Below are 22904 nucleotides of genomic sequence, written 5' to 3'. Positions count from 1 at the left end.
GTCATCAAAATATACACGATATTCATGGGTAAAAAACTAAATTAGGCGCTTAATTGGCGATTACCAACTAATAATAATTATAATCATAATAGTAGTAATAGTAATATTGAAATACATTCATACAGTAAACAACTAACAAAGAGCACTTGTGCACATTTATATTCATGATGATGCCACTCTCGCCTCTTGTTATGGATGTTATTTATGATAATTTATAATGCGCACACATTCGCTCACCACCACACACCCACGGGGGTCATATTTACATAACAGACACACGCGCACACATGCATGCGCTGGATAACTGTATTCATATATCGTATATCGTACAACTTCCAACTTCCAACTGACAACTGCAGTTGTGACATTAATTAGCTGCAATTGCAATTGCAATTGCAATAGCAATGCAAAAAAAGCAAAAAACAAAACAAAAAAAAATTAAAGATTTATGCATTTCAAAAGCGCGACTAATTATGTTACTTTTTTTGTCATCTTATATTTAATGGTTGTTTTTGTTTGCCGTCAGTTGTGGCGTCGACGGCGCTGCCAACTGGCGCCGCTGTCCTCGTGGCTGTGGCTGTTGCTGCTGCTGCTGCTGCTCTCTTGTGGTGCCGCCACCGCCGCTGCCGCCGCCGCCGCCGCCAGGTGCAGCCAATGCAACTGTTTCCTGAGTTTTGCCCGCATTTTGCGATACTTTATGCCTCCTGCGCCGCTGCCGACTCCATCAGCGCCTCCTCCGGCTCCGGCTCCGGCTCCTCCTCCGCCAAACAGCTGCTATCACGTGCCCGTCGACAAGTCCTCTTTGAGCCACTGAGGAATGGGCCTAGAGCCGAGCTTCTTCAGCAGCTTCACCAGCGCCGTATTGTGATTCAGATAGTATCTGCAAAAGGGAAAACGGAAAAACGGGAAAACCATTGGCTGGATGAGTGGGGGGTAGCATGCCAGGCGGAGAGAAGCTTTCAAACGAATTAGAATTTCAAATGGCGCGGCTTGTCTCTTACGCGAATATGCAGATCAGATCGGGCTCCCATCTCTTGTCAGAAGGGTTTTCTCGTATATTTTATTGGAGTTTCTTTTGCGGCAGATTGTGGCCGGAAACCATATTTGTTTGCCTCAGAAGACTCCAGGGACAGGTCGTGGGAATCTCCCAACTTGAAGCATATCCTCTATTCATGGTCGTCGACTCGAACAGCTACTCCTGCGTCATGCAGCTGCGCCCCCCGGTCGGTCTCCCCCACCGATACACCCTCCATAAGCCTTCCTAAGACTCTTCGCCCAGTTCCCATACAAATCGACCTCACATTTCATCCGCTTACGCGTTGAACTATTATTCCACTTCGACCAGCACCTCCTGCTGCTGCCGGGATGTACATACATATATATTCCCCCATTTAGTGGCGTTGAATGCCTCACAAAGTAGTTCATCTGTCCATCGCTTCCTCTGGCGGGCGGGCTGGCTGGCATGTTGTCGCCCCAGAAGTGTCCTTCTCCGTGTGCCTTCAGCAAATCGTTTCCCTTGTCAGCTGACAGCTGGCACACCGAAATCGCAGTACAGCAAAGTGCACTTTTAGCGGCCGCAAAGTGCCACATTTCACATCCCCCAAAACCATCCTCACACGAACAGGACAAAAAAAGGACGGAGCCAGAGCCAGGGCCAGAGCCAGGGCCAGAGCCAGAGCCCGAGCCACCCATATATGTTCATTAATCCTTCACTCAAAGCAGCAGCATCGCAGCAGCATCCTTTGCCATTCTGCTGTCTGCCCCAAATCACTCCTCACACCTACTATGCTACTACCTATAGGAAAAGGAATAAGGACGCCCACAGCCCACAGCCCACACCTTTTGTGCCGTGACTTTTTTCTTCTCCTGTCGAATGGGGCGGAGGGAGGTGGGGGTTTTTTTGCCATTTTACTCACCGCTGCAACAGCTTGCCGCTGCGCTCATCCATCGTCGGGTACTGGCGTCCCTTCGATTTGCCGAGGCATTTATTGCGCTTCTCGTTGAGCGCCTGGCAGTAGAAGCCCTTCTTCACGTCGTAGCGCAGGTGATTTGAATAATCGAGCAGCGGCTGGACTTTGAGGAACCGCTGCAGATCGTTCATCACGTCGATGGGGTTGAGCCGGAGCTGGTCCCCGTCGATGATGTGCACCTGCTGGGCGGGGTAGTAGGCCAGCCAGTGCTCCAAGTGCTGGGCGTACTTCCCGGGATTGAGGCAGCGATTCCGCAGATCCTTGAGGGCCCTCGGTGCCGAGTCGCTTGCCGTTATGACCTACCGAATCGGAACGAAACGAAACGAGACGAAAGTGGGAGAAAGAAGAATCGGAATCAGTTAGAGCTAGGAGAACACAACACATGTGGAATGTGGCATGTGGCATGTGCCTCCAATGTGTCAGTGTTTTTGTGGGTGCAAATAGAAATGCAATCCGCAATCCGCAATCCGCAATCCGCAATTGGAATTCAAATGAAATGTACTCGAACTTGCAGCACCCCAGCAGGGGCATGCAGCACCAGAACACCATCACCCCAGCACACCATCACTCCAGCAGGGGCATGCAGCTTGTTGTTTGCCTTCGAAGCTCGAAATTAAAACCGAAAATTTCATTCATTTTCCTTGTGTCGATTTGTTGTGTTTTCCTTTTTGAGGTCAACCCGGAATGCACGTCTGGGTGGGTGTTTGTTCTGGGGATTTGCTGATGGATTTCCAATCACTTCATGAGGCTAGTGGGGGCGGTGTCCCAGGGTCCCAGGAGGGACAAGGACAAGGACAAGGACTTGCCTTACCTGATAGAAACTATAATTATTGGCTATCACATCGCCGTGCGCCCGCTGGTGCTGGTACCAGGAGTAGGCCCGCTTGGCCGGCGATATCAGGATCGTCACGATCTTCGCGTGCGGCAGGAGGGCGTGCGTCCGCTTGGGCACCGCCTCGCCGTCGAAGTACGTGGCGCTCTTCTCGAACATGTAGCGCGGGCTGCCCGCCTGCGTGGGCATCGGGGAGGGGGAGCTGCTGTTGCTGGGCGGCAGCGAAAGGGCCTCGCCGGAGGGGAAGAAGTCCATGTACCAGTCGAGGCCGCGGTAGTAGTTGTTGCCGTTGAAGAACTGCACCTCCTCGAAGGTGTCCGGGGAGGCGATGTTGCTCGCGATGCTGCCGTGCATCGAGAGGAATGTGTAGAGGGCGGTGGTGCCCGTCTTCTGGGGCCCGATCACCAGGAACTTCGGCAGCGAGTCGCAGTTCTTGGTCTTCGACCAGATCTTCTTGTGGCGCGCGTCGTCGCAGGGATTGCCCCAGACGGGGTCCACCTCCTCGGGGTGCAGCTGGAAGTACATCTCCGCCAGCTGGATGGGCGGCGCGGAGGCCAGCTTGAGGTTCGTCCAGCACTGCAGGAACTTGATCACCGATTGGAATGTGTAGAGGGCCAGCCGATCCGAGCCGTAGTTCGACATGTGCGTCATGAAGATGTTGATCGGGTTGTAGACGATCGTCTGGAAGAGCTCTCCGCCCTGGATCGACTCGTCCAGCTTGTCCCTGCCGCCCGGGTACCGGTCGATGTACATCGTGTGGGTGAACAGGCCGCACGTCTGCCGCGGCAGCACCATTATGTTCCTGTGGATGAAGCCGCGCCGCAGTCGCGCCGGCCGCAGGTGGGGGTACTCCTCGGTGGAGGTGACCTTCACGTTCCACACCTTCTTCCAGGCCACGTAGAGCAGCTCGTGGGCGGGGTACACGCCCGAGTGGTGCGGCGAGATCGAGTACCCCGAGCTGGTGGGTATGTTGTGGTCCACCGCGAAGGCGTAGTTCAGGTGCATCTCGGCCATCAGCAGCGTGAGGTTGTCGTACAGGTGCGGCTGCTGGTGCTTCCACATGTGCGAGAACCAGTTGAACTCCTGGACGTTCTGCAGCAGGAAGTCGTCGCCGAGGTTCTCCTCGCGCGTCCCGTGGTGGTAGTACTTCCCGGAGAAGCCCAGGTTGAACTTGAAGCCCGGCACCATGGCCGCGATGTTCTTCTGCGTGGCCACCAGGGCGCGCACGTCGTCGGGCCGCAGGCGCGTGCCCTTCTCCCCCACGAAGATGTCGTCGATGTCCACGAGGATCATCCGCTCCAGGTTGAGGCTCAGCTGGCCGTGGCTCAGGTAGCTGAGCGAGTCGAGGAACACCAGGCGGTGCAGCCAGAAGCGCAGGCTGCTGCCGAAGAGCACCCTCTGGATGCCGTCCAGGTGGCCGCGGTCCTGCAGCACCGTCGTGAGTGGCAGCTGCACCTGCCCCACACTGTCCGCCGGGTACTCGTTCGTGTTGCGCTGGGCCCACTCGACGGGCTCGTAGGTACTGTGGTTGTGCTGGAACACCGCCCAGTCGTCGCCGGGCAGGGCTCCCCAGGCGGTCTCGCCCGCCCGCGTCAGCCGCAGGACCGAGGATCCCGGGTTCAGGCTCGCGTCCCGCAGCCGCAGGTTCGTGTTCACGAACAGCGGGAAGTCCCGCAGCTGGGCCCCCACCAAGGTCTCCTCGCTGGGACTGAGGAAGCCCACTATCCCCACGTCGTACTCGCGGCAGTACTTGTCCAGCAGCTCCCGATTCCACTTGTCCATGTTGAGGTACTTGTCCAGGTTCTCGAACACAATCACGCCGTAGCGTCCTTTGTCGAGGTTCGTGAGCACCGGCAGGCTCTTGCCGGCCACCTCGATTTTGTATCTGCAGAAGAGAGAGAGGAAGGATGCGAGTTTAGCAATCGTTCGATGGGTGTATCTATCTGTGGGAGGTATCTGCGACAACTACAATTCCCAAGGCTCACAGTCCCTCCTTACAAGCTTCTCGTTCCCCTTCCACGCGTTGCCCGATTTGCTTCTGAGCGCCGAACGACAGCCTCCTCTTCAAAGGGTCTTTGCAAGAGAGAGCTGTGCTCGTGTGTGCGCTCGCCGATCAGTAAGAAACAGAGAGCACGAGAGCAAGATGAACGACGTCGTCCCCACATCGTCTCTCTAGCGAGGACCATCCGAACGTTTGCCGTCTCTTTCCAGCGCTTGTACGAGAGAGCGTGGATGGTCCTCAGCACCGCGGACTACGTCACCTCATTACTTATTCACCTTTCGGTGAGCAGATAGCAAGGGGAAATTGGTTGAGCATATGTTTCGAGCTCTGCTAAGACCCTCATTGCTTCCAATGACATCCAATTGCTCTCACATGCATTCCCAACGGTAACAAATCTACGCTCAATAACTGTCAAAACCGCACAAAACAGAAAGAGAGAAGGAGAAAGGAGAGCGAGAGAGATGGCAAGAGAATGAAGCTGTCAAACGTGTGACATTCATTGAGAGTGCGGGCAAATGAGACGCTGCATATCCTCTCTCTCCTCCCACTCCCACTCCGACTCCCACTCCCTTTCGCTTTGAGAACATTGCACAGAGCTGCATCTGACATCTGGCTGTCAGAAGCTGTTTGCCATGACACACACGCACATCGCACGTCCCCCCCAGGGGGGGTAGGGTGGAGTGGGGAGTGGGGGGGTGCTTTGTCGTGTTTGTTTTTCTTTCAAGAATAGATTGTTCTGTCACAAACGGAGAATGAATGGGAGCATCCGATACGCTCATTCATTCGTCCATTCATGCATTCATTCATTCATTCATTCATTCAATATAGTTTAAATCCCAGTGCCGTGGCTGACTTTAACAGCTGCCATGATTTACAGCGAAACGAACCATTTTGGGCATTCATTAATATTCATATTTCACTCACCTATGCCGCCACACACACACACACACAGGTAGCATGCCACGCTTTGTGGCATATTCATTTGCAATTTGCAAGTGGCCCTCAGCGGAAAAAACCTCGGCAATAATTACATTGAGCGAGAGAGAATGCTGCATAAATTTTCGATGGAATGGAATGGCCTTATAAATAAAATCAATTTCAATTTCAATATTATTATTATTATTATTTCTGTTTCTGTTTCTCTTTCTCCAGCGAGTGCTTCCCGTGCCCCTAAAATGTAGCCTCCCCCCGTAGCCCCTGAATGCTTTGGCTCGTGCGTAAATATTTTGCATAAATATTAAAATATTTCCACTGATATGGAATTTCCAATTGATTGAATTTCATGTCTGACCCCAGCCCTCTCCCCCCCCTGCCCCTGCCCCTGTCCTGCCCTGCCCTGTCCTGCCTGTTGTGTCTATGGATACATTGCACCCACACCCACACACACACACACACACAAACAGGATGCTGTGTAGACCGTATAGACCATGTTGTGCACACGAGTGTGTGTGTGCCAAATGTCGGTTTCTGGCTTTGGGTTTTTGCCCACCGCCAACATCCTGCCATGCAGCCTGCATCCTGCATCCTCTGCATCCTGTATACCCGCCATTTAGCGGACTTTAAAGCTAAACAAAAACCGAAACCCAAAACCCAAAACCGATGCCAAAAACCAAAATTCAGCAATCAGAATCGGGACCCCCCACCACCACCACCCACCACCCTCTCGTCCCCATCCAACCAAACAACAAAAAACAGCATTCAATATGCCAAACGGCGATTCATCCGCGTGCCCCCCCTGTGGCCCCCCTCTCCCCCGCGCTTAACCGAATCGAAGCGGAATGCTAAAAAATAAATAGCGGAAGGGGAGGTTACCTATACGCTTACGATACGTAACGCAACGTAAGCGTAACGTAACGTGGTATAGCCGCTGGCATTGTAAGCATTTTTTGCCTCTGCCGCTGCCGAAGCCTCCGCGCGAAGCATATTAAAAATATTTGCAGCATGCCCCCCCCCCCCCCCCACACCCGCACTCCATCGAATCCTGCAGCTGCAGCTGCATATAAAAGTCATAAAGCAAAACAGTTTATATGTGTCCGACTGCAGCAGCGGCAGCAACAGCTCCTGGGTGCCCCCTGGATGCCCCCCTGGTTGCGGGATGTGGCGGGGGGGGGGGGGTGGAATATTATTGATAGTTTTGTGCGATGGGCCTGACAAAAAACGGAATGACTTTTGGCCTTCCACCAAAGCCCCTCCCCTCCCCGTCTTTTCCCGAGTTATGAGAGCTGACTGGCAGTCGGAGGGGGCAGGGGGCGGGAGGCAGGCAGGGAGGCAACGAAAAAGGTGAGGCTGCTGGGTTGAGTGGTGGTTGGGGGGGGGCGTTGGGGGTAAAACGCTGACATACTGCATGCATTGCATATTTTATGGCGCGTCAACACGAGACCATGTGTCACCCCTTGGCGTGGAGGCAGGACGGGAGCCATGTGGGGGGGGTGGGGCGGGGGTCATGCCAGAAAGCCCCATCAAAAATGGTCATTTATGTTGCGCGCCAGGATATTGAAAAATCGCACGCTCAACGACAGCTTCTGGACAATGTATAAGAACAACAAAAGGCAGGCAGCAGGCAGCAGCCAGCAGCAGGAGGCAAATACTATAAAGGACATGGACATGCATGTTCATGCATGGCAAAGAGACGGGCGGAGAGCGAGAGAGCGAGTCGACGGGGCGATACCCTGGGCAGAGGAGATCCATGGGGCCAGCTATAGGGATTGGGGGTGATTGAGGGGACTAGGGGGGGAGATATTTGGGTACTTTTCACTTCAATCGAAGGCTGAAGTATTTGGAATGGCATTAATGGTGCTTTATACCTTGGAAGCCCCTCCCAAAACCGTTTCCTTTCTCAATTGTCCCTCTTTATCGCAGGATCCCCAGCACCAGTTATTTCCACAAATGGTTATTCGTCTTCATTTGTGGCAATATGATATGAAAATACGTATTTTTGTAAAAGAAATATTTATATCCCTGAAATGTGCTGCATTTCCGTGAATTACTTTCATCCTTTCGATTGAATATTGCATCCAAACACACAATTCCATGGCAACGGCAAAGCCACTGCCCAGTCCATCAGGCCCAACCACCCACTCCGTCCCCTCCACCCACACCCTTTCATGCAAATGATCCGCAGAGCAGCGTGACGAATTTTCATTGCATACTTTTCAGGTGTTCAAGAAGGACAGCCCTGTGGGAGGAGGGCAGGGGAGGGGGAAAGGGAGGGGTGAGCTGCGAAAGAGCTTTAAAGTGAAGTCCTCGACTAAGAGCATTAATTAAAGCGTTTTATCTGCACAAAATGTTTGTTTAATTAACTATATAATGACACTCTTTGCCTTTGTCTTCCCTTTCCTTCCCGTTCCTTCCTGTTCCTTCACTCTCCGATTACACTTACACATGTGCGTGTGTGCGTGTGTGCGTGTGTGTGTGTGTGTTGTTATTTGAAATTTAATTGCCAGAGAAAGACCCAGAGAAAGGGGCGACACAGCGGGCGGCGCGACGTAGGTCGGAAGTTCATTTACAGGCCCGCAGAGGATTTGTTTTAAAAACCCATTACCGGGTATTACTTGCAAGTAAATAAATGTTTGGTTTTTTCTCACACGTCGTACAGCCGTACAGCCGTACACGCCGTACACGCCGTACACTCGTACACCCCGTACACTCGTACGTAGACTTATGCCAGTGAGTGTCGGAGTCTCGGAGTCTCGGAGTCCCGGAGTGTCGGGCGCTCATTTGTTTGCATTTGTATGGGGTGTTAAATTATCCCCGGGATAAACGTAAAACGCAAAACTGCAAATGCCGGCGTTAGCGACTGAGCGAGCGACTGGGCTTGTTGCTCCTTTCTCCTTTCTCCATTCCCCAGTCCCCTTCCCCATCTCTTGGTTTGCTGTTCGGAATACCCTTTTCCGGCGGGTTTGAGGAGCTGTCGGTTAGGCAGGGAGCAACGGACTTCCGACACTCAAGAGCAATGAAAACGCTCAGAGAATATCGCGTGTCCGATTCCCCCATATTTCGCATTCAAATACCGCTTTACATGTCCATCCATCCATCCATCTAAAATGGGAACAAAGCCTTTGTTTACAGCTACAAATAATAGTTACAGCAGCATAATATGCGAAGGGAAGCCCTATATCATATGATCATAGGTTTGCCAGGCTCCGTTTTCCACTTTCGCACTTCTCCACTTTGCGATTTACTTTTGTAAACGCCAAAACTGGTGCTCCCGATATCGCAAAACGCAGAAGTTAAGAGCAAAAAGACCATCAAGTGGCTGGCACGCGCGAATCCCAGCCAGGAACGTAGAAACGACCGAGGGGCGCAGCCGCATGACGTGCAGTGTTGCAGGAACACCAAAAAGAATCCAGATTGCAATAATTACAAAAAAACAGATGACTCTTGGATGCACAAACATGGAATAGTTCTTTGTTTAAGCCCACCTCAAACTCTGCTTTGAAATAATTGGTTCAATGCAGCAGCACTTTGCCTTTTCGTGCCAACAGCTGACGCAGCCCGCTTTGGTTATCGGCACATCGCATGTTGCTCATTACAGGAGATTTTGTGCGCCTAACAGCACCGAATTCTGCGCCTAACAGGAGCACCTAGAGGCGAAAACGAAACGTTTGATTGCTTTATGGCCTGATTGAAACTCCGAAGGGGATATGTTTTTGGGAAGAACTTCTTTCGGAATTGTCTTGGCTAAATATGATCCAAAGTTAAGCCGAATTGGAGGACTGCACCACACAGATGCTGTTAGATGGATGGCTATAATCGTGCTTGAGATTACACACGTCCTTCAGGGTATCCTCCAGGGTCTCCATAGTCCCACTCACAGGATCTATGTTTCCTTGCTAGTTCCTGCTGTAGTTGTAGCATGTTTCCTGCTACTTTCTCTCTGTCTGTCTGTCTGTCTGTTTGTCTGTTTGTTTGTTTGCTTGCAGGATTCCCCGTGTCGTCGTGGGAGGGGTGGGGGGGGGAGCAGAGTGCGGAGGGCAAAGGTGCTACTCCGCTTGTCGCTTATGCAACGCATTAAATGAGCTTAGTTTTAGTTGACTTTCCACTGGCACTTTGGCTTACACGGGGTCTCGTGTCTCCACTGCGCTCCCACCCCGCCCTCCACTCCGCCGGAAGACACAACCAGCCCGGCCCCGTGTGTTGTAATTTCATTAGAGCGCTTTGGGGGCGACTCCATCCTGTGTTGCGGCATCTAGCCCTCGTTCCCTGTTGATATTTGCGTCAGGAAATTAAGCTGTAGGGCGCTGTGTGTTTGCCACAAAGAGAGCGACAGCCAGACAGACGCACAGACGCACAGACGGACAGATAGGATGCTGAGTCCCTGCAGGGCAGAGACACCTCTGCCTAATCGAAGAGCTCCCCCCACAAGATACTCATTTTTGGCCATGTCTTGGCCCCGGATAATGTGTCTTTGCACCTTTCCGGAGGCCCCTTTCGAGGGGCGGGTCTTCTATCTTTGTGGGTCCTGTCTGAGGCCCTGTCCTGCTCCTCCGTTCGGCTCCTGCCCGGCGGCGCTGTGATCCCTGGCCATAAAGAGCATCAAGCCAGGCATCTGCTTGTCCTGTCTGCCTTTTTCCTTGCTTTTCCACTTGTTCGCTGTGTGTGTGTGTGTGTGTGTGTCTGTGTGTGTGAATAATGATGCAATTAGCAGGGGAGGCCCAAGGGGCAAGCGCCAAGCGCCAAGAGCCGGGCTCTGATTAGTTGATTAGATGCGCATGCAGCAGCCGACACACACGTGCCCCAATTAGTCCTTCCTTGACCAAGCGATTGATTTCCATCAGAGAGAGAGAGAGAGCACCTCCTGCAATCAGCTCTCGCCGCAAGGCAGCTCTCCCGCGCACGCAATCTCCGATTAAACAGCCGCCACGAATGAAGCCATCATTTTCGCCCCGTGGCCTATAATTTTCAAGTGTAATTAACACACGCCCCCCCCTGCAGATACTCGAGTGCCCCCCTCCCACACACGACACATATATCACAAATAAGAGACCCTCGAAGGAGGCTCCCTCCTCCCACGCCTCGGCACTAAACACAATGTGAAAATTATACAACAAATGGCCATTATAGAGGGTATCGTCTCGTATCGTATCCCTCTTATCCCGTTCCCCTACCCCTGCCCGTTCCCCTTCCATTTCCTGCCGGCAATTCGTTCTTTCATCCTTAGTCGCCCGGGCAATAAATGAGTTTAAACTAGAAAATTTATTATACGCGGCGAAACTACTTAAGTCACTGCGAAATATATACTCGCTCCACGGGAGGAGGCACCCGAGAGAGGGGGGTGGGGGGCAGGGAACACGCAACGGCAATGTCCTTAAAGTCGCTGAACGCGACTTGCACCAGCCACCAGCCAGCAGGCAGCAGGCAGCAGCCACCAGCCACCAGCCATCGCCTGTTTAGGCCAATATAATCACGCAACCCCAGACGATAGACGACAGACGACAAATGGGGGGCAGGCGGCAGGGTTAGGGGGCACACACACACACCACTAGAGGCAGAGGCAGAGGCAGAGGCGTAGGTGGCATTGGCTGCCTCCTGCTGCTTGAGTAATTCAATAAAATAACCAATTTGTTGGCAACAAAACAAAAAAAAATAACGAAAGAAAGGAGCAAAATATTCGTCTAACAACAAGCGACACACAACATCGCGGGAGGGCACGGGGGGCGGGAGGGCGCGAGAGGCAGGCAAAAAGCCAACTTGTCACAAGAAAACATGAGAGGGGGAGGAGGAGGAGCCGCCAGGAGGTTGCAAGGTGGCAGCAGTAGCAATCTCTGTGTGGCAGCAACGGCAACGACAACCAGCCAGCCAGCCAGCCAACTGCTGCGTCACGTGCCACAAGCGCTAGAGCACAAATATTTTGCTCCTTCTTTCCTTCCTTTTTTTTTCCCTTCATATTTACACACAAAACAGCGCTCACTGGGGGCCAAGGGGGGGGCCAGGGGCAGCGGGAGAGGGGTTAATATAAAGACTATACACAGGGGGGGGGGGGGGGCATAGCGGTATTTATATACATATATTCAGGGACTATATCGTATGGCCATTGTGTCGCAGAACAGTGGAGAGAATGGAGAGAGTGGAGAGAGTGGAGGAGAGTGGAGGAGAGTGGAGGAGAATGCAGGAAAATGGAGATTTCAATGAACAATTTTTGCATTTTTTGTATCCGAATTGCATTCTGATTTCGAGGAATTTCTAATTGTTGAAAGGAATCGAAGATGGCTGTGGAATGGCTGGCGGCGTATCTAAGGGTTGTATTCGATACCTTTTCGGGGGTGGGCGAGGGGTGCAAAAAGGCACGCAAATTGCTGAGACTTCCGTTTGGAAATTCAATAAATGCTCGAGAAAATGTACACAAAAATACTCTCTGCGGTGCATGTAAAATATCAGCAGAATTTGGACAAGAAATTCGAGTGTTTTCCTTGCCCTTTTGTTTGGCCAAGCAATGCTTTTGTTGTTGATTGGAAAACAAGGCGTTTTCAGGGGCTTCAAAGCGTGTTTCCTTGCACCTGAAATGTATCGAAAAAGCCTCTCCAGAGTCTCCCTTTTGTTGTTGTTTCCTTCTGGTTCAAGCAGCAAATCTGTGATCAGTGATCTGTGGAATTTTCGAGGGCTTTCTGGCATCTTTGGCCCCACAGTGCCAGTGTGGATCTCCTCTGGCAGCCCGGCCTCGTGGCTCCATTGACTTGTGCGACGAAATTGAAAATGGGAATTTTCCGCGACATTATTAAAGTAAACATTGGGGCGAATAAGGGCCAAAAAGGGTGTGATTATGATGAGAAAAGCGATGGCAGCACAGGGACAGACAGGAGTCCCACCCCCACTCCCCGCCCCACTCCCATTCGATGGCCAAAAACCAGGCAGGTCCTGGCTCGATGGCTCCCTGCCTGGCTGCCATGGCAGTCTTCCAATTGTGGTGGCTGTTTATGGCGTTTGCCATGTGCCTGTCAGTGGAAGGGAAGGGTGACTGCCTGGTGCCCCCCCCCCCTTCGTTTGTCGCCTTTTCGCGTTTTAAAAAGTTCGCCGCCTCCCAGTGGCGCAATCAGCGCTTGGAATAGGCGAAAGGATGAGCGCCGTTTTCGGGGCCTGGGCTGAGCCACAAAGCATGCTACATTATTCAGGCGCACAGCCCCAGCCACAGCCACACCCACACACATGAGGGGGGATGGAGATGGATCCTGCCACAGCACGGAGGCAGCGGGGGGTGGGGGGAGGGCAATGCCATGCCGTGCCACGATAACAAGGCTGCTGATGACTTCCGTGTCCTGCCTCGCTGCCTGCCGCCTGCTGCCTGCCGCTTGACTTCATGCCGCGCCACTGACTAATGCTGATGCCACCGATGCCACCGATGCCGCTGCCACTGACTGATGCCACAGCGATTGGCGGCAGGGCACAAAAAGCCGAATCAAAAATTGAAAATAAGGTTAAGTAGCTATTACGCGCATAATGCACGCGAGGGGCGTGGCATGCCCCACCCCCTTCCCCCCCATTGCACAATATAAATGGCGATTTAATAAACGACTTGCGTGTGTGTGTGGGCAGGGGGGGAGGCTAGGGGAGGCCGCTTTGGGGCCGCGTAATTACCTAAGAAAATTTCATTAGAATTTCACGGCGCATTAGATGGCGCTGCCACTGTGCCACTGCCCCCGTGCCACTGCCACTGCCGCCAAAAGTGGCAGAACAAGTTTTTGGTTGTGTTAATGCTTGTTCCGCCTCTGCCCCCCCCCCCCCCCCCCCCACCCCCTTTCCCGTTTGGAGGCTGGCCAGGACACAAATGGCGGCCAATTCGGCCGGAAAAACTTTGGCCAAAAACTTTGCATACTTCCTGGCGGCGGCAGCGGCGGCGACTCTTGGCAGTCGATTTGTATGTGCAACGTTTGGCCCCCCCCGCTCCCCCGCCATTCGTCCACTTCGGGGCCACTGGGTCCCTCGTAAGCTGGCAATCAATCAATTGGCCGAAAGCATGAACTGGCGGCTAATTGGAGCGTCTAAGCGAGCAAAGAAGCGGCCAAAAGGAGCGCCAGAAGGAGAGAGATGAGAAAACTGGGAGGATATCTTCCAACAACCAAAGGAAGGAAAACTCCGGATAATCTCTCGATTATTCGTCTGCTCGAAGGAATCTCTTGGATGCCATCAGAATCGTGTGTGCCACGGCATGCCACATGGGCTGCCAGCCCACAGACATTACGCATACGCCACGTGTGACAGTGCAAAAAGTCGATGGAGTCGAGCATATTTCATGGCTAATTGAGTGGCAACTTGGGAGCAATGAGGAGGAGGGGGAGGAGGAGGGTGCCGGGGGAGGGGGATGTCTCTTCGGCTCATAAATAATTGATAATGGGCGCCTGGCAAAGCTCGAGAGCTGCAGATGGGAGACCCAGAGACTCCTGTGGAAAGTTGCGATTCATGAAAAAGTTATAAAGGGAAATGCACCTGCCACACACGCCCGCACACACGGATACAGCTACAGCTAAAGATACAGATACAGATACAGATACAAATGGTCCTATGGAAACGCTTAACAATATTTGGTTGGTGCCGCTGCTGCTGCTGCCATGGCAGCCCACGCCCTTGATGTCTGTCTGTGTTTTCAGCGACAACTTTGATTGCCCCCCGCCCTCTGGCACATGTGGCCCCTGCATGGGGTGCAGGGGTGGAGGGGTGGAGGGGGGTCGGAGTGCATGGCAGATACCTCCAGGCTTGTGTTGCAGCGAAACTTCAACTAAATTTCTCTCGCAGACACACACACAGAGGTAATGAGATGGTAATGTTAATGAAATTTGTTGCCACGCCAAAGGATCGCATCGGTTGGGGGATGGCGGGGTTCGGGGTTCGAAGGGTGCGCCCCAGTGAAGAAGGAGTCTCCCTGCTGCCACTAATGAAGTCATTGATAAGCACACAACAACAGCAGCAGCAGAAGCAGCAGCAGAAACAGAAGGCAGGCATTCATGTAAAGGGAAAGCATTCATCAGGACACACACAGACACACAGCAGATGCTCCTGCCACACGGTCAGAGAGAGAGGCATCTATAACCAAGAGTTGATTAGGTCATAAGAGTCATTCGCCTGCATATTTGGGCGGCTGCTGCTGCTGCTGCGCGAGAGAGACAATGTCCTGGCATTACTCAGCAGCAGGAAGGAGGGCTCCAGGAGGAAGCTAAGGGGGGGGGATGGAGTGAAGTGGGGGACAATCTGCTACGACTGACTGAATGCCATTGCTGTGTGCTGCCGCTGCCGCTGCTGCTATTTGTACTTGAAATCTCATTAAAGTTGAAGCACTTGTCTGCTGCTGAAGGAGAGGGCGCTCCAGCGATAGGGGTTTGGGGGGGCTGTCATTGCTAGTTTGTGCCCCCCCCCCTGCCCTGCCCTCCTGCCCCTTTGCCATAACGACAAAATTTAATTATACAACACAAAAGCCGAAAACGAGGCAAAAGGACGAGCCACCAGCAGAAGGAGACGAGAGGAGAGCAGAGGGGAGGAGAGGGAAGGGAAGGGGGGTGGTTAGAGGGGCAGGCAGCAAACAACATCAACAAAAGCTGCGGCAAATTGAAATTTTTGCCTTTTCGACTTCTTCTCCGTTCGGCAGGGATCGTCCTTGTGGCATGCCCCCCCCCCCCCCCTCCCCGGCTGGGTCTCCTCCCGGCTGCGGCCCGAGACTATTTTCTTGCCTCTGCCACAGGATTCCACATGCATGTCCTTCATTTTTGTGCCTTTTTTTTATTAAAGCAGAAATTAAGAAGAAAAAAACCAAAAGAAAAACCAAAAAAAGTGTGAAGCAAAAAAGTTTTAGCCACACGTTTCGACTCCCCGGCCCTCCCGGCCCCCCCGTCCTGGCCGGGCGTCTCTTGTGGCGGCATGCCCCACCCCCCGGCCGACACGCCCCCGCAGAGAGCTGCAAAGTGCAGCTGGCATAATAATTGCGGTTATTTGTGCAGGCGGGGGCGGCGGAGGGGGCGGGGCCGGAAACGGAGGCTGCATGAACATCCTGCGGTCATCCTGCGGTTAACCAATTGGGCGGGGTCGAAGGAGGAGGAGGCTCACACCTCCACAGAGCCACAGAGGGGGGCGGGGGGAGAGACACATCTCCAGAGCGGAATCACAAAGGCATATCCTCCCCGGATGGCAGGACTGCAGGGCAGCCAGGGCTCTCTTTATGTGTGTGAGGGCAGGAAGGCAGGCTCGAAGGCAGGAAGGAAGACGGATCCCTCTTCAAAAGATACGAGGAATTTCTAATACCCTTCAAGAATGGCGGGGGCCCAGCCAGGCGCCCTCCCTGCCGCCAGACGGATTACATTCAGTGCCTCCGAGGACGGGGACTTTGTTGCCAGATGGAAAAACTGCTGACTTGGCCAGAAGTGAGGCAGACAGCCAGGAAATGGGGGCCAGCAGCAGGTGAGCAGCCAGAGAAAACGAGACTTCCGCCTGAGCTGGCATGGGGCTGGCTTTGGAGATGGATATGCCAGGAGGGAGAGAGGGGAGGGACAGACAGACAGACGAGGCACTCGACCACAAAAGCATAAGTTGCCAATTAAACTGGAATGCTTTGCTGCCCCGCTGCAGCAGCAGCAGCACCACAATCTCTCCTCTGTATCTGCCTCCCTGCGGCACTCGGCCTCCCCTGCCCTGCCCTGTCCTCCCCTCCCGCTCGCAGACACAGGACGACAGAATGGATAGAATGGAGTCCCATCTAGGGCCTGGCATTAATTTCATAACCTGCCTTTTTATGGCCAACTAACCAAATTGGGTCAACATTGACAATGGCCAGGCGCCAGTCAGTGCTCTCCTGGCAGACGCAGGGGGAGGGGCAGGGGCAGGGGCAGCGACAGGGAGGGGGCCAGCCACTTGCCATTCATTTTGTGGGGCAGTCTGCCACCTCCACTGGCACTGGCACTTGCACTGCCATTTCCCCGGAAGTGTAGCAATAATTATCGTCGAGTCGCTGCATCGCCGCCTCTTTGCCGCCTCTTTGCCGCCTCTTTGCCAATTATGCAACCATTTTGAGGGGCAAGAAGCACTTGTGGGGCTGGGTTCCACTCACTTGATCCGATTGTAGACCAGCAGCTCGGCTATGTCCCGGCCCAGGCCCGAGTAGGTGGTCTCCACGAAGACCAGGACCTTGGGATCGATGCGGAGCCGCGCCTCCGAGCGGTGGTCGGGCGCCGGCGAGGCGTCCCGCACGTGCTTCCCCGCGGCGCTCAGCATGCGGCAGTGGATGATCGGCGCCGGGTGGGTGTCCCGCTGGATGAGGCTGCAAAGGAACAAGCAAAACGGGAGGATTAGACACGTTATGGGCACTGGAGGGCGGTGGGGGGGGGAGGTAGATCCTGGGCTATCCCGCATCCCGCTTTCGGATGCATGAATAGAGTGGGGGGTGGTGCAACATTTAGTGGCATCAAAGGAGTTTCCGCCAGAGCTCCTTCGTTTGGCGGAGGAGGAACGAGGAGGAGCCACAGCCAGAGGCATTCATTTGTTGTATTTGCTGCGAGAGGGGAGTGAGAGGGCGGGGGGAGTGACGCACACGGCCAAAAATGAAGTAGCAAAGAGCGAGGGGCGAGGAGTGGGGAGCGGGGAGGTTGCCACAAATTGAGATACGCGACAACACGTTGCGTATGCGTAATATGCCACATGCCACACCACAATGTAACGGCTGCCGCGCGCTGTCGTTAGCGAAGTGGCAGCTCCTGCTGCTCCTCCTGTCGCTCCTGCCACTGTTTGCCGCAAGATAAAAGCCAAGACCATCTGCTGTTCAACCAAGACGCAGGCTACAGGATACAGGATACAGGATACAGGATACACCGCGCACACACACACACACACACACACACACACAGACGCCCCGTCTCACATGTATCTTCATTTGGGTGTCCTTTAAAGGACAACAGCCAGGCGGCCTCGTCTCTCATTAACAAACCAACGAAACGACCTGCAAAACGTGCCACACCTCCCACTCCCCACCCCCTTTGCCCCCCTATCCCCCCCCCCCTCTCCGTCTCTAATGTGAATTTGTGTGTCCTGCCCCTCTGCCCCGCCTTCACGAGTGGAAAAGTTTCACAAGAGAGAGACAGATAAAGAGAGAGGGAGACAGAGAGACACCTTTGACCTGGGCAAGTTTTTGTGTTTCGATTTTATCATAGTTTCACCTGCAACTTCCACTGCCACTGCTGCCCCCGCCCTTGCTGCCCCTTCCCCTGCTTGCCGCTCCTTTCTTATCCTTTCTGCTGCTCCTTGCTGGCAAGGAGCAAAGCATTTTATTATAAAGCTTATGCAATTTCCACATATCCTTGCAACTTCCTGCCGTCCGACCTTTGGGCCGACCTTTCGGGGCCATGCAGTACATTAGATTGCAGCAGGAGCGGCGGCAGGAGCGGCGGCAGGGGCCGAGAGTCCTTGAATCAAGCAGCAACATCCTGCCTGCCTGTGTGCTGGAACCCTTTTTGCAGCGCCTTTCAAGGCGAAATCCCTAAAATTAACAAAAACCTATTAGGCCAAGCCCCGAAATCCCGAAGCAAGGCGCAGAGAAAGCAGAGAAAGCGCCAGCCAGTCCGTGCAGGACATCCAGGCCATGCATGCCGCCAGGACTCTCTCCTTCTCCTGCTCCCAGTGCTCGTTGGGCAAATGTAAATACTTTTTGCATTACAAAATCGTGCGCGGGAGGGGCTCCGGCAAGGACCTTCTCTGCTCTGCTCTGCTCTGCTTTGCGGCAGGCAAAGGGAAAAACGGACTCTGGCAAAACTTTTGCACTGCCAAAACAAAATATTTAGATAGCAGCAACACACCAACACACACACACACTCGTACCTCCTCCAAAGGCAGAGACGGAGACGGACATACACTCGTGGCGCACACTGTAACAAATCCAAATAGAAATGGAAATGGAAATAGGAAAGAGGAAAGAAGAGCCCCCAAGACCAGGTCCCAAAAAGTTTATTCTCTCCTCTTTTTTCGGCCCTGAATGAATGCCCCATAAACACGAGAGAGGGGGGGGGAGGGGAGGGGAGGGGGCAAAGTGCAGGATATAATGTGGGAGAATGCCCGCTGCAAAATCAAAAAAACATAAGCCATAAATAAGGAGCGTATAAGTTCTTGCCTCAGCGACGGAATTGCCCCCCGAAAAAGGGTCCACGAGGCAGGGCCGAAAGACGGAGGCATCTATTTGGGGCATGGACAAGTATTACCCACCAAAAGGTAGCTTGGAATGCGAACCCAACCGAGGGGCGCTGCCGCAAGACGCGTGGCACCGCTTTCCTTGTCGGTATCGATTCGAGGTGGAATCTTTGATGGAAAGCAACGCTTTTTGCTTTTCTTTGCTCTGACCTCCTCTTCCTCTTTGGCTCCACGGAATCCCCAAGGATTCCCTGCCAAGAAAGGCTTCACCGTTTCTAATTTTTGCCACAAACTGCAGGACATTTTCCTGGCCCATCAGCAAACGGAGAAAAGTTCTGATGCCACGCGTGCCGTGCCCCTTGCTGCAAGGATGATGAAGAAATTTTGTTGAGCTGCTCCTCCGCCTGCTCCTCCTCCTCCTTCCACTCCTCCGCTGTGTCTTGTTTGCATTTCGTGCAACATTTGCGGGGCGGCAACTCTCGGGCAAACAGGCAGGCAGGCAGGCAGGCAGTGAGCCAGTGAGGCATGCAACCTGGCCGGGGCCTCAGTTCGCTGATTTATTTGTGCACAGCACAAAATTTCCGTTTCCGTTCTGCAGCGAAGGAGAAGCGGAGTCAAGCAGCCAGGATGGAGGCAGGAGGCAGGGGCAGGGGCAGGGGCAAGGACTACAAGCGAAGGCTTCTCTCGGTTCGGAAAGTTTCGTCTTTTGTTGCTGCATAAATTAGGCAACAAAAAGTCAGTTTATGCATTTGCGACGTGTTATTTATGCGGGCGTGCAACAAACTTGGCCAACAGCTCACTCTCTCCCCGTCTCTCTCTCTCTCTCTCGCTCGCAGCGTGGCAGGGGCAGCCAAGTGGGGCACGGCCATGAGCGTGGTGGCATGGCCAAGGCTTATTAGTCAGCGCTGAAGACATGACACGCGGGAGGCGGTTTTATTGAATCCGTGAGCGCATAAAGTCGCCGCAGCGCGACTCAAGAGCCCGGGAGGCGGGGAGCCCGGAGGCGGGGATTTCCCTAGATTTTCCTTCTCCGCGAAGAGCCGCCCGTCGCCCCCCGCCCGCCGCCCACTGGGCAGGCCGCTGCTGCCTTGCACGCGCTCAGACAATAAATCGTATGTAAAAATTTGTAATAAATTTGCAAAGTAGCAAATGCATGCAGCCAGCCACCAGAGGCGGCAGCCGCTTGCCACAAAACGGGGCGCATACGTAATGCAGGGCGCCCAGCCAGCCCCCCGGCCCCCCCGGCCCAGGAAGGGCATAATAAAATGCGAATCTAGCACAAGGATATGGCATATAGAAAAATATGATATCTAAGGACGAAAAAAAAAAAACAATTTTCTTGCCCCAAAAAAAGGAATAAAACAAATACCAAAAAAAAAGCGAGAGACTGTACTATTTCTGGGGGTGGGGAAAACCTACTTTTTCCATGCATTTCGGGGACGGGTGGGCGTGGCCCACTTCGGACCTTTCTGGGGTGCAAAATGCAAATACAAAAAGCAAACGAAACGAAGACAAAGCGGCGGCCACTTAAACATTTGCGGAGCCGGAAAATGCTGGAAAATGAGAAGAGCAAAGGGAGGAGCAGGGGGAGCGGCAGAGGGGGAGAACTAAGCAAAGAGAGAGAGCTTTAGGGAGGGGGGGAAGCAACTAAGCCTCGAAATTCAGTGGAAAACTGCAGCTGCCCCGAATCGCTTGTCAATGTGTCAGTGGCATGCCACAGCCGCCGCAGCCGCCGCAGCCGCAGAAGCAGAAGCCGCATTTCCTTTGGTTTTTGGCATTAAAAACTTTAATAAGAACTGATGCCGTGCCGATGCCGCGCCGATGCCACAATATTGCTTCAATCCGCAATCCTTTTGTTCCTTCGCTCGGCAGCGGCGCATATTTCCACTCGACAGAAGAGAAGAATTTCCCGGGCAACGGCCACTTAAGAACAATGAAAGCTGCAGAGAGCGGGCACGGGGGGGGGGGGCGAGGGAAAACACTTGAAATAAAGACTCCCGACAAGCGACTCAACGACTCCAAACGGATCCGCCGATTGCGGTGGTCGTCAGGGAAAAGCAGCAACAAAAGTGGCAGCGGCGGCCGGGGGGGGCAGAGGGGGCAGAGGAGGCCGAGACGGCGACTCGACGGCAACAAAACGAGGGAAAAAACTTAATTAAATAAATCAAGCCAAGTTCAATTGAATTGCAGCCGGGAAATGAGTGGGAAAATGTCAGAGGAAAGGCCAGCGACAGGGGCAGGACGCCAGAGTGTCTGCCAGGAGCAGGACTCGGGACTCGGGACTCGGGACTCTGGCAAATGAACTGTGAACGGGAGGGGGGTGGGGAGTGGGGGAGCATGGCAGAGGAAGCCTCTCCCAGCGACTGTCGTGTCTGTCCCTCTGTTTGTCCCTCTGTTTGTTTGTTTGTTTGTTTGTAATTGCATTTAAAGCAAATAAATGTAATTATTTATTGCATTTCGCAGCACTCGCCGACAGGCGGAACAGCATGGAGCACGCGGCCAGCGGCCACCGGTCAGCAGTGGCAGGACATCGCGGAGTCCTTGAGTGGGATCCACAGAGCCTTATGGCCAGAACGGATTTGTGTGCAAATACTCGCGTACGCATATGTAATCACATTTCAAGAGAAGGGAAAAATATTAAAATAAAAGCCCACACGCACAGAGGACACAGGGGATGCACAGGACACTCGGGACAGGGGGGCACGGGGGACATGGGGGACACGGGGGACACGGGGGACACGGGACAGGCCATCGCTCATTTATAATCGCATTTTCAATTAAAAATATTTAGTCAATTAATGCACGCGAGCATCAGTGAGTACGTACGTGCCACATGCCACATGCCACATGCCACGCGCCTGGCAGCGATTTCTGTGTTGATTATCGCCCGGTGGCGCCCGATGGCGGCGTTTTGGATTTAGTTTCGGTTTTAGTTTCTGTTTATTACCACCTCCCTGCCCGCCCACTCCCGCCCCCCGCGGAAACATCAAATTGCATTTATCGCACTCCTCACGCAAAGCAAATAATGTCCTGCCCCACCCCCAAAGCCGCCAAAAAAAAAGAAAGGGGAGAGCAGTCCCAGCTCCAAAAGTGACAGCGGAGTGGATTTTCGTGTGTGTGTGGCCCCCCCTTGCCCCCCTCCCCCTTCCCTTACGCCGGTGACAGGCGACAAGATAGTCGAAAGCGTTGTTGTCCTGCAAATCGAATAAACTGTCGCTGGCAATTAGCGCATAAATAAGGATAAAGGATAAAGGACACACGACAGTCCGCCTTAAAAAAGAAACGAGGGAAAATCACTTTATTCGTAATTGTTTATTCGTAATTGTTTTTTCGTATGTTTCCCCCCACCCACACCCACCCCCACCCCCTAAAAGCACACTCGTTGCATACATTCTGACATAATCTGACACTCAATTAAAATGCAGAATTAGAGAATTACAAGCTACTGAAAAATGCATACAAATTGCCGCACACTCGCTCTGTGTGTGTGTGTGTGTGTATCTGTGTGTGTGTGTTCTGTTTTGTCAGGTTTTTGCATTACAAATCAATTATTGCACTCGTCCCAAGCGACAGGCGACAGGCGAGAGGGCCAGAGAGGGCCAGAGAGCGCCAGAGAGGGCCAGAAAGGGTTTGTGGTGCGATGCGAGCGTGTTGTTTCTGTCAGTTTATCCGTCCATCTCTTTCCTGTCAGCTCTCCCTCTCTCTCTCTCTCTCCTTCTCTGTCTATGTATCTTGATTTGCATACCCTGGAGTCCCTGGAGGTATGACGATGATGAACCAAAGGAGAGTTTACCAAAAATATTAAGTTGTTAAGCTAATCACAGACCCTTTTTATCTGCTGTATGAATTATGTATATTACTCTTGAGACAAGATCGTATTACTCTCAAAGGCAACTGCCCTCTCAAAGCGTTGCCAGTGCCACAGCTCCAGGAGAATCATTCTCTGCGACGCTTTTCCCATTTATCTGTCACTCTCGACTTGCCCACACTCGCCTCGCCGTTACACAGG

At 53.2% G+C, this 22904-nt stretch overlaps 1 protein-coding gene across 1 annotated transcript in view; it reads right to left on the bottom strand.

The window, feature by feature from the left end:
- Positions 1-429: 429 nt before the first annotated feature.
- Positions 430-22904, bottom strand: part of LOC6599514 (bifunctional heparan sulfate N-deacetylase/N-sulfotransferase) — a 64222-nt gene continuing 41747 nt past the window's right edge. Inside the window, exons 3-6 of the mRNA XM_026993636.1 lie at positions 16830-17039; positions 2782-4687; positions 1917-2269; positions 430-880 (exon numbers count right to left, since the gene is read on the bottom strand). Coding sequence (XP_026849437.1) covers positions 778-880; positions 1917-2269; positions 2782-4687; positions 16830-17039 — 2572 coding nt within the window. The 3' untranslated portion in view covers positions 430-777. The remainder of the gene's footprint in view (positions 881-1916; positions 2270-2781; positions 4688-16829; positions 17040-22904) is intronic.

This window comes from Drosophila persimilis, unplaced genomic scaffold, assembly GCF_003286085.1.
Source record: "Drosophila persimilis strain 14011-0111.01,24,50 unplaced genomic scaffold, DperRS2 tig00000863-arrow-arrow-pilon, whole genome shotgun sequence".
Lineage (NCBI taxonomy): Eukaryota > Metazoa > Arthropoda > Insecta > Diptera > Drosophilidae > Drosophila > Drosophila persimilis.
Note: the sequence above shows the minus strand (reverse complement) of the source record. Positions and strands in the feature narration are given on the sequence as shown.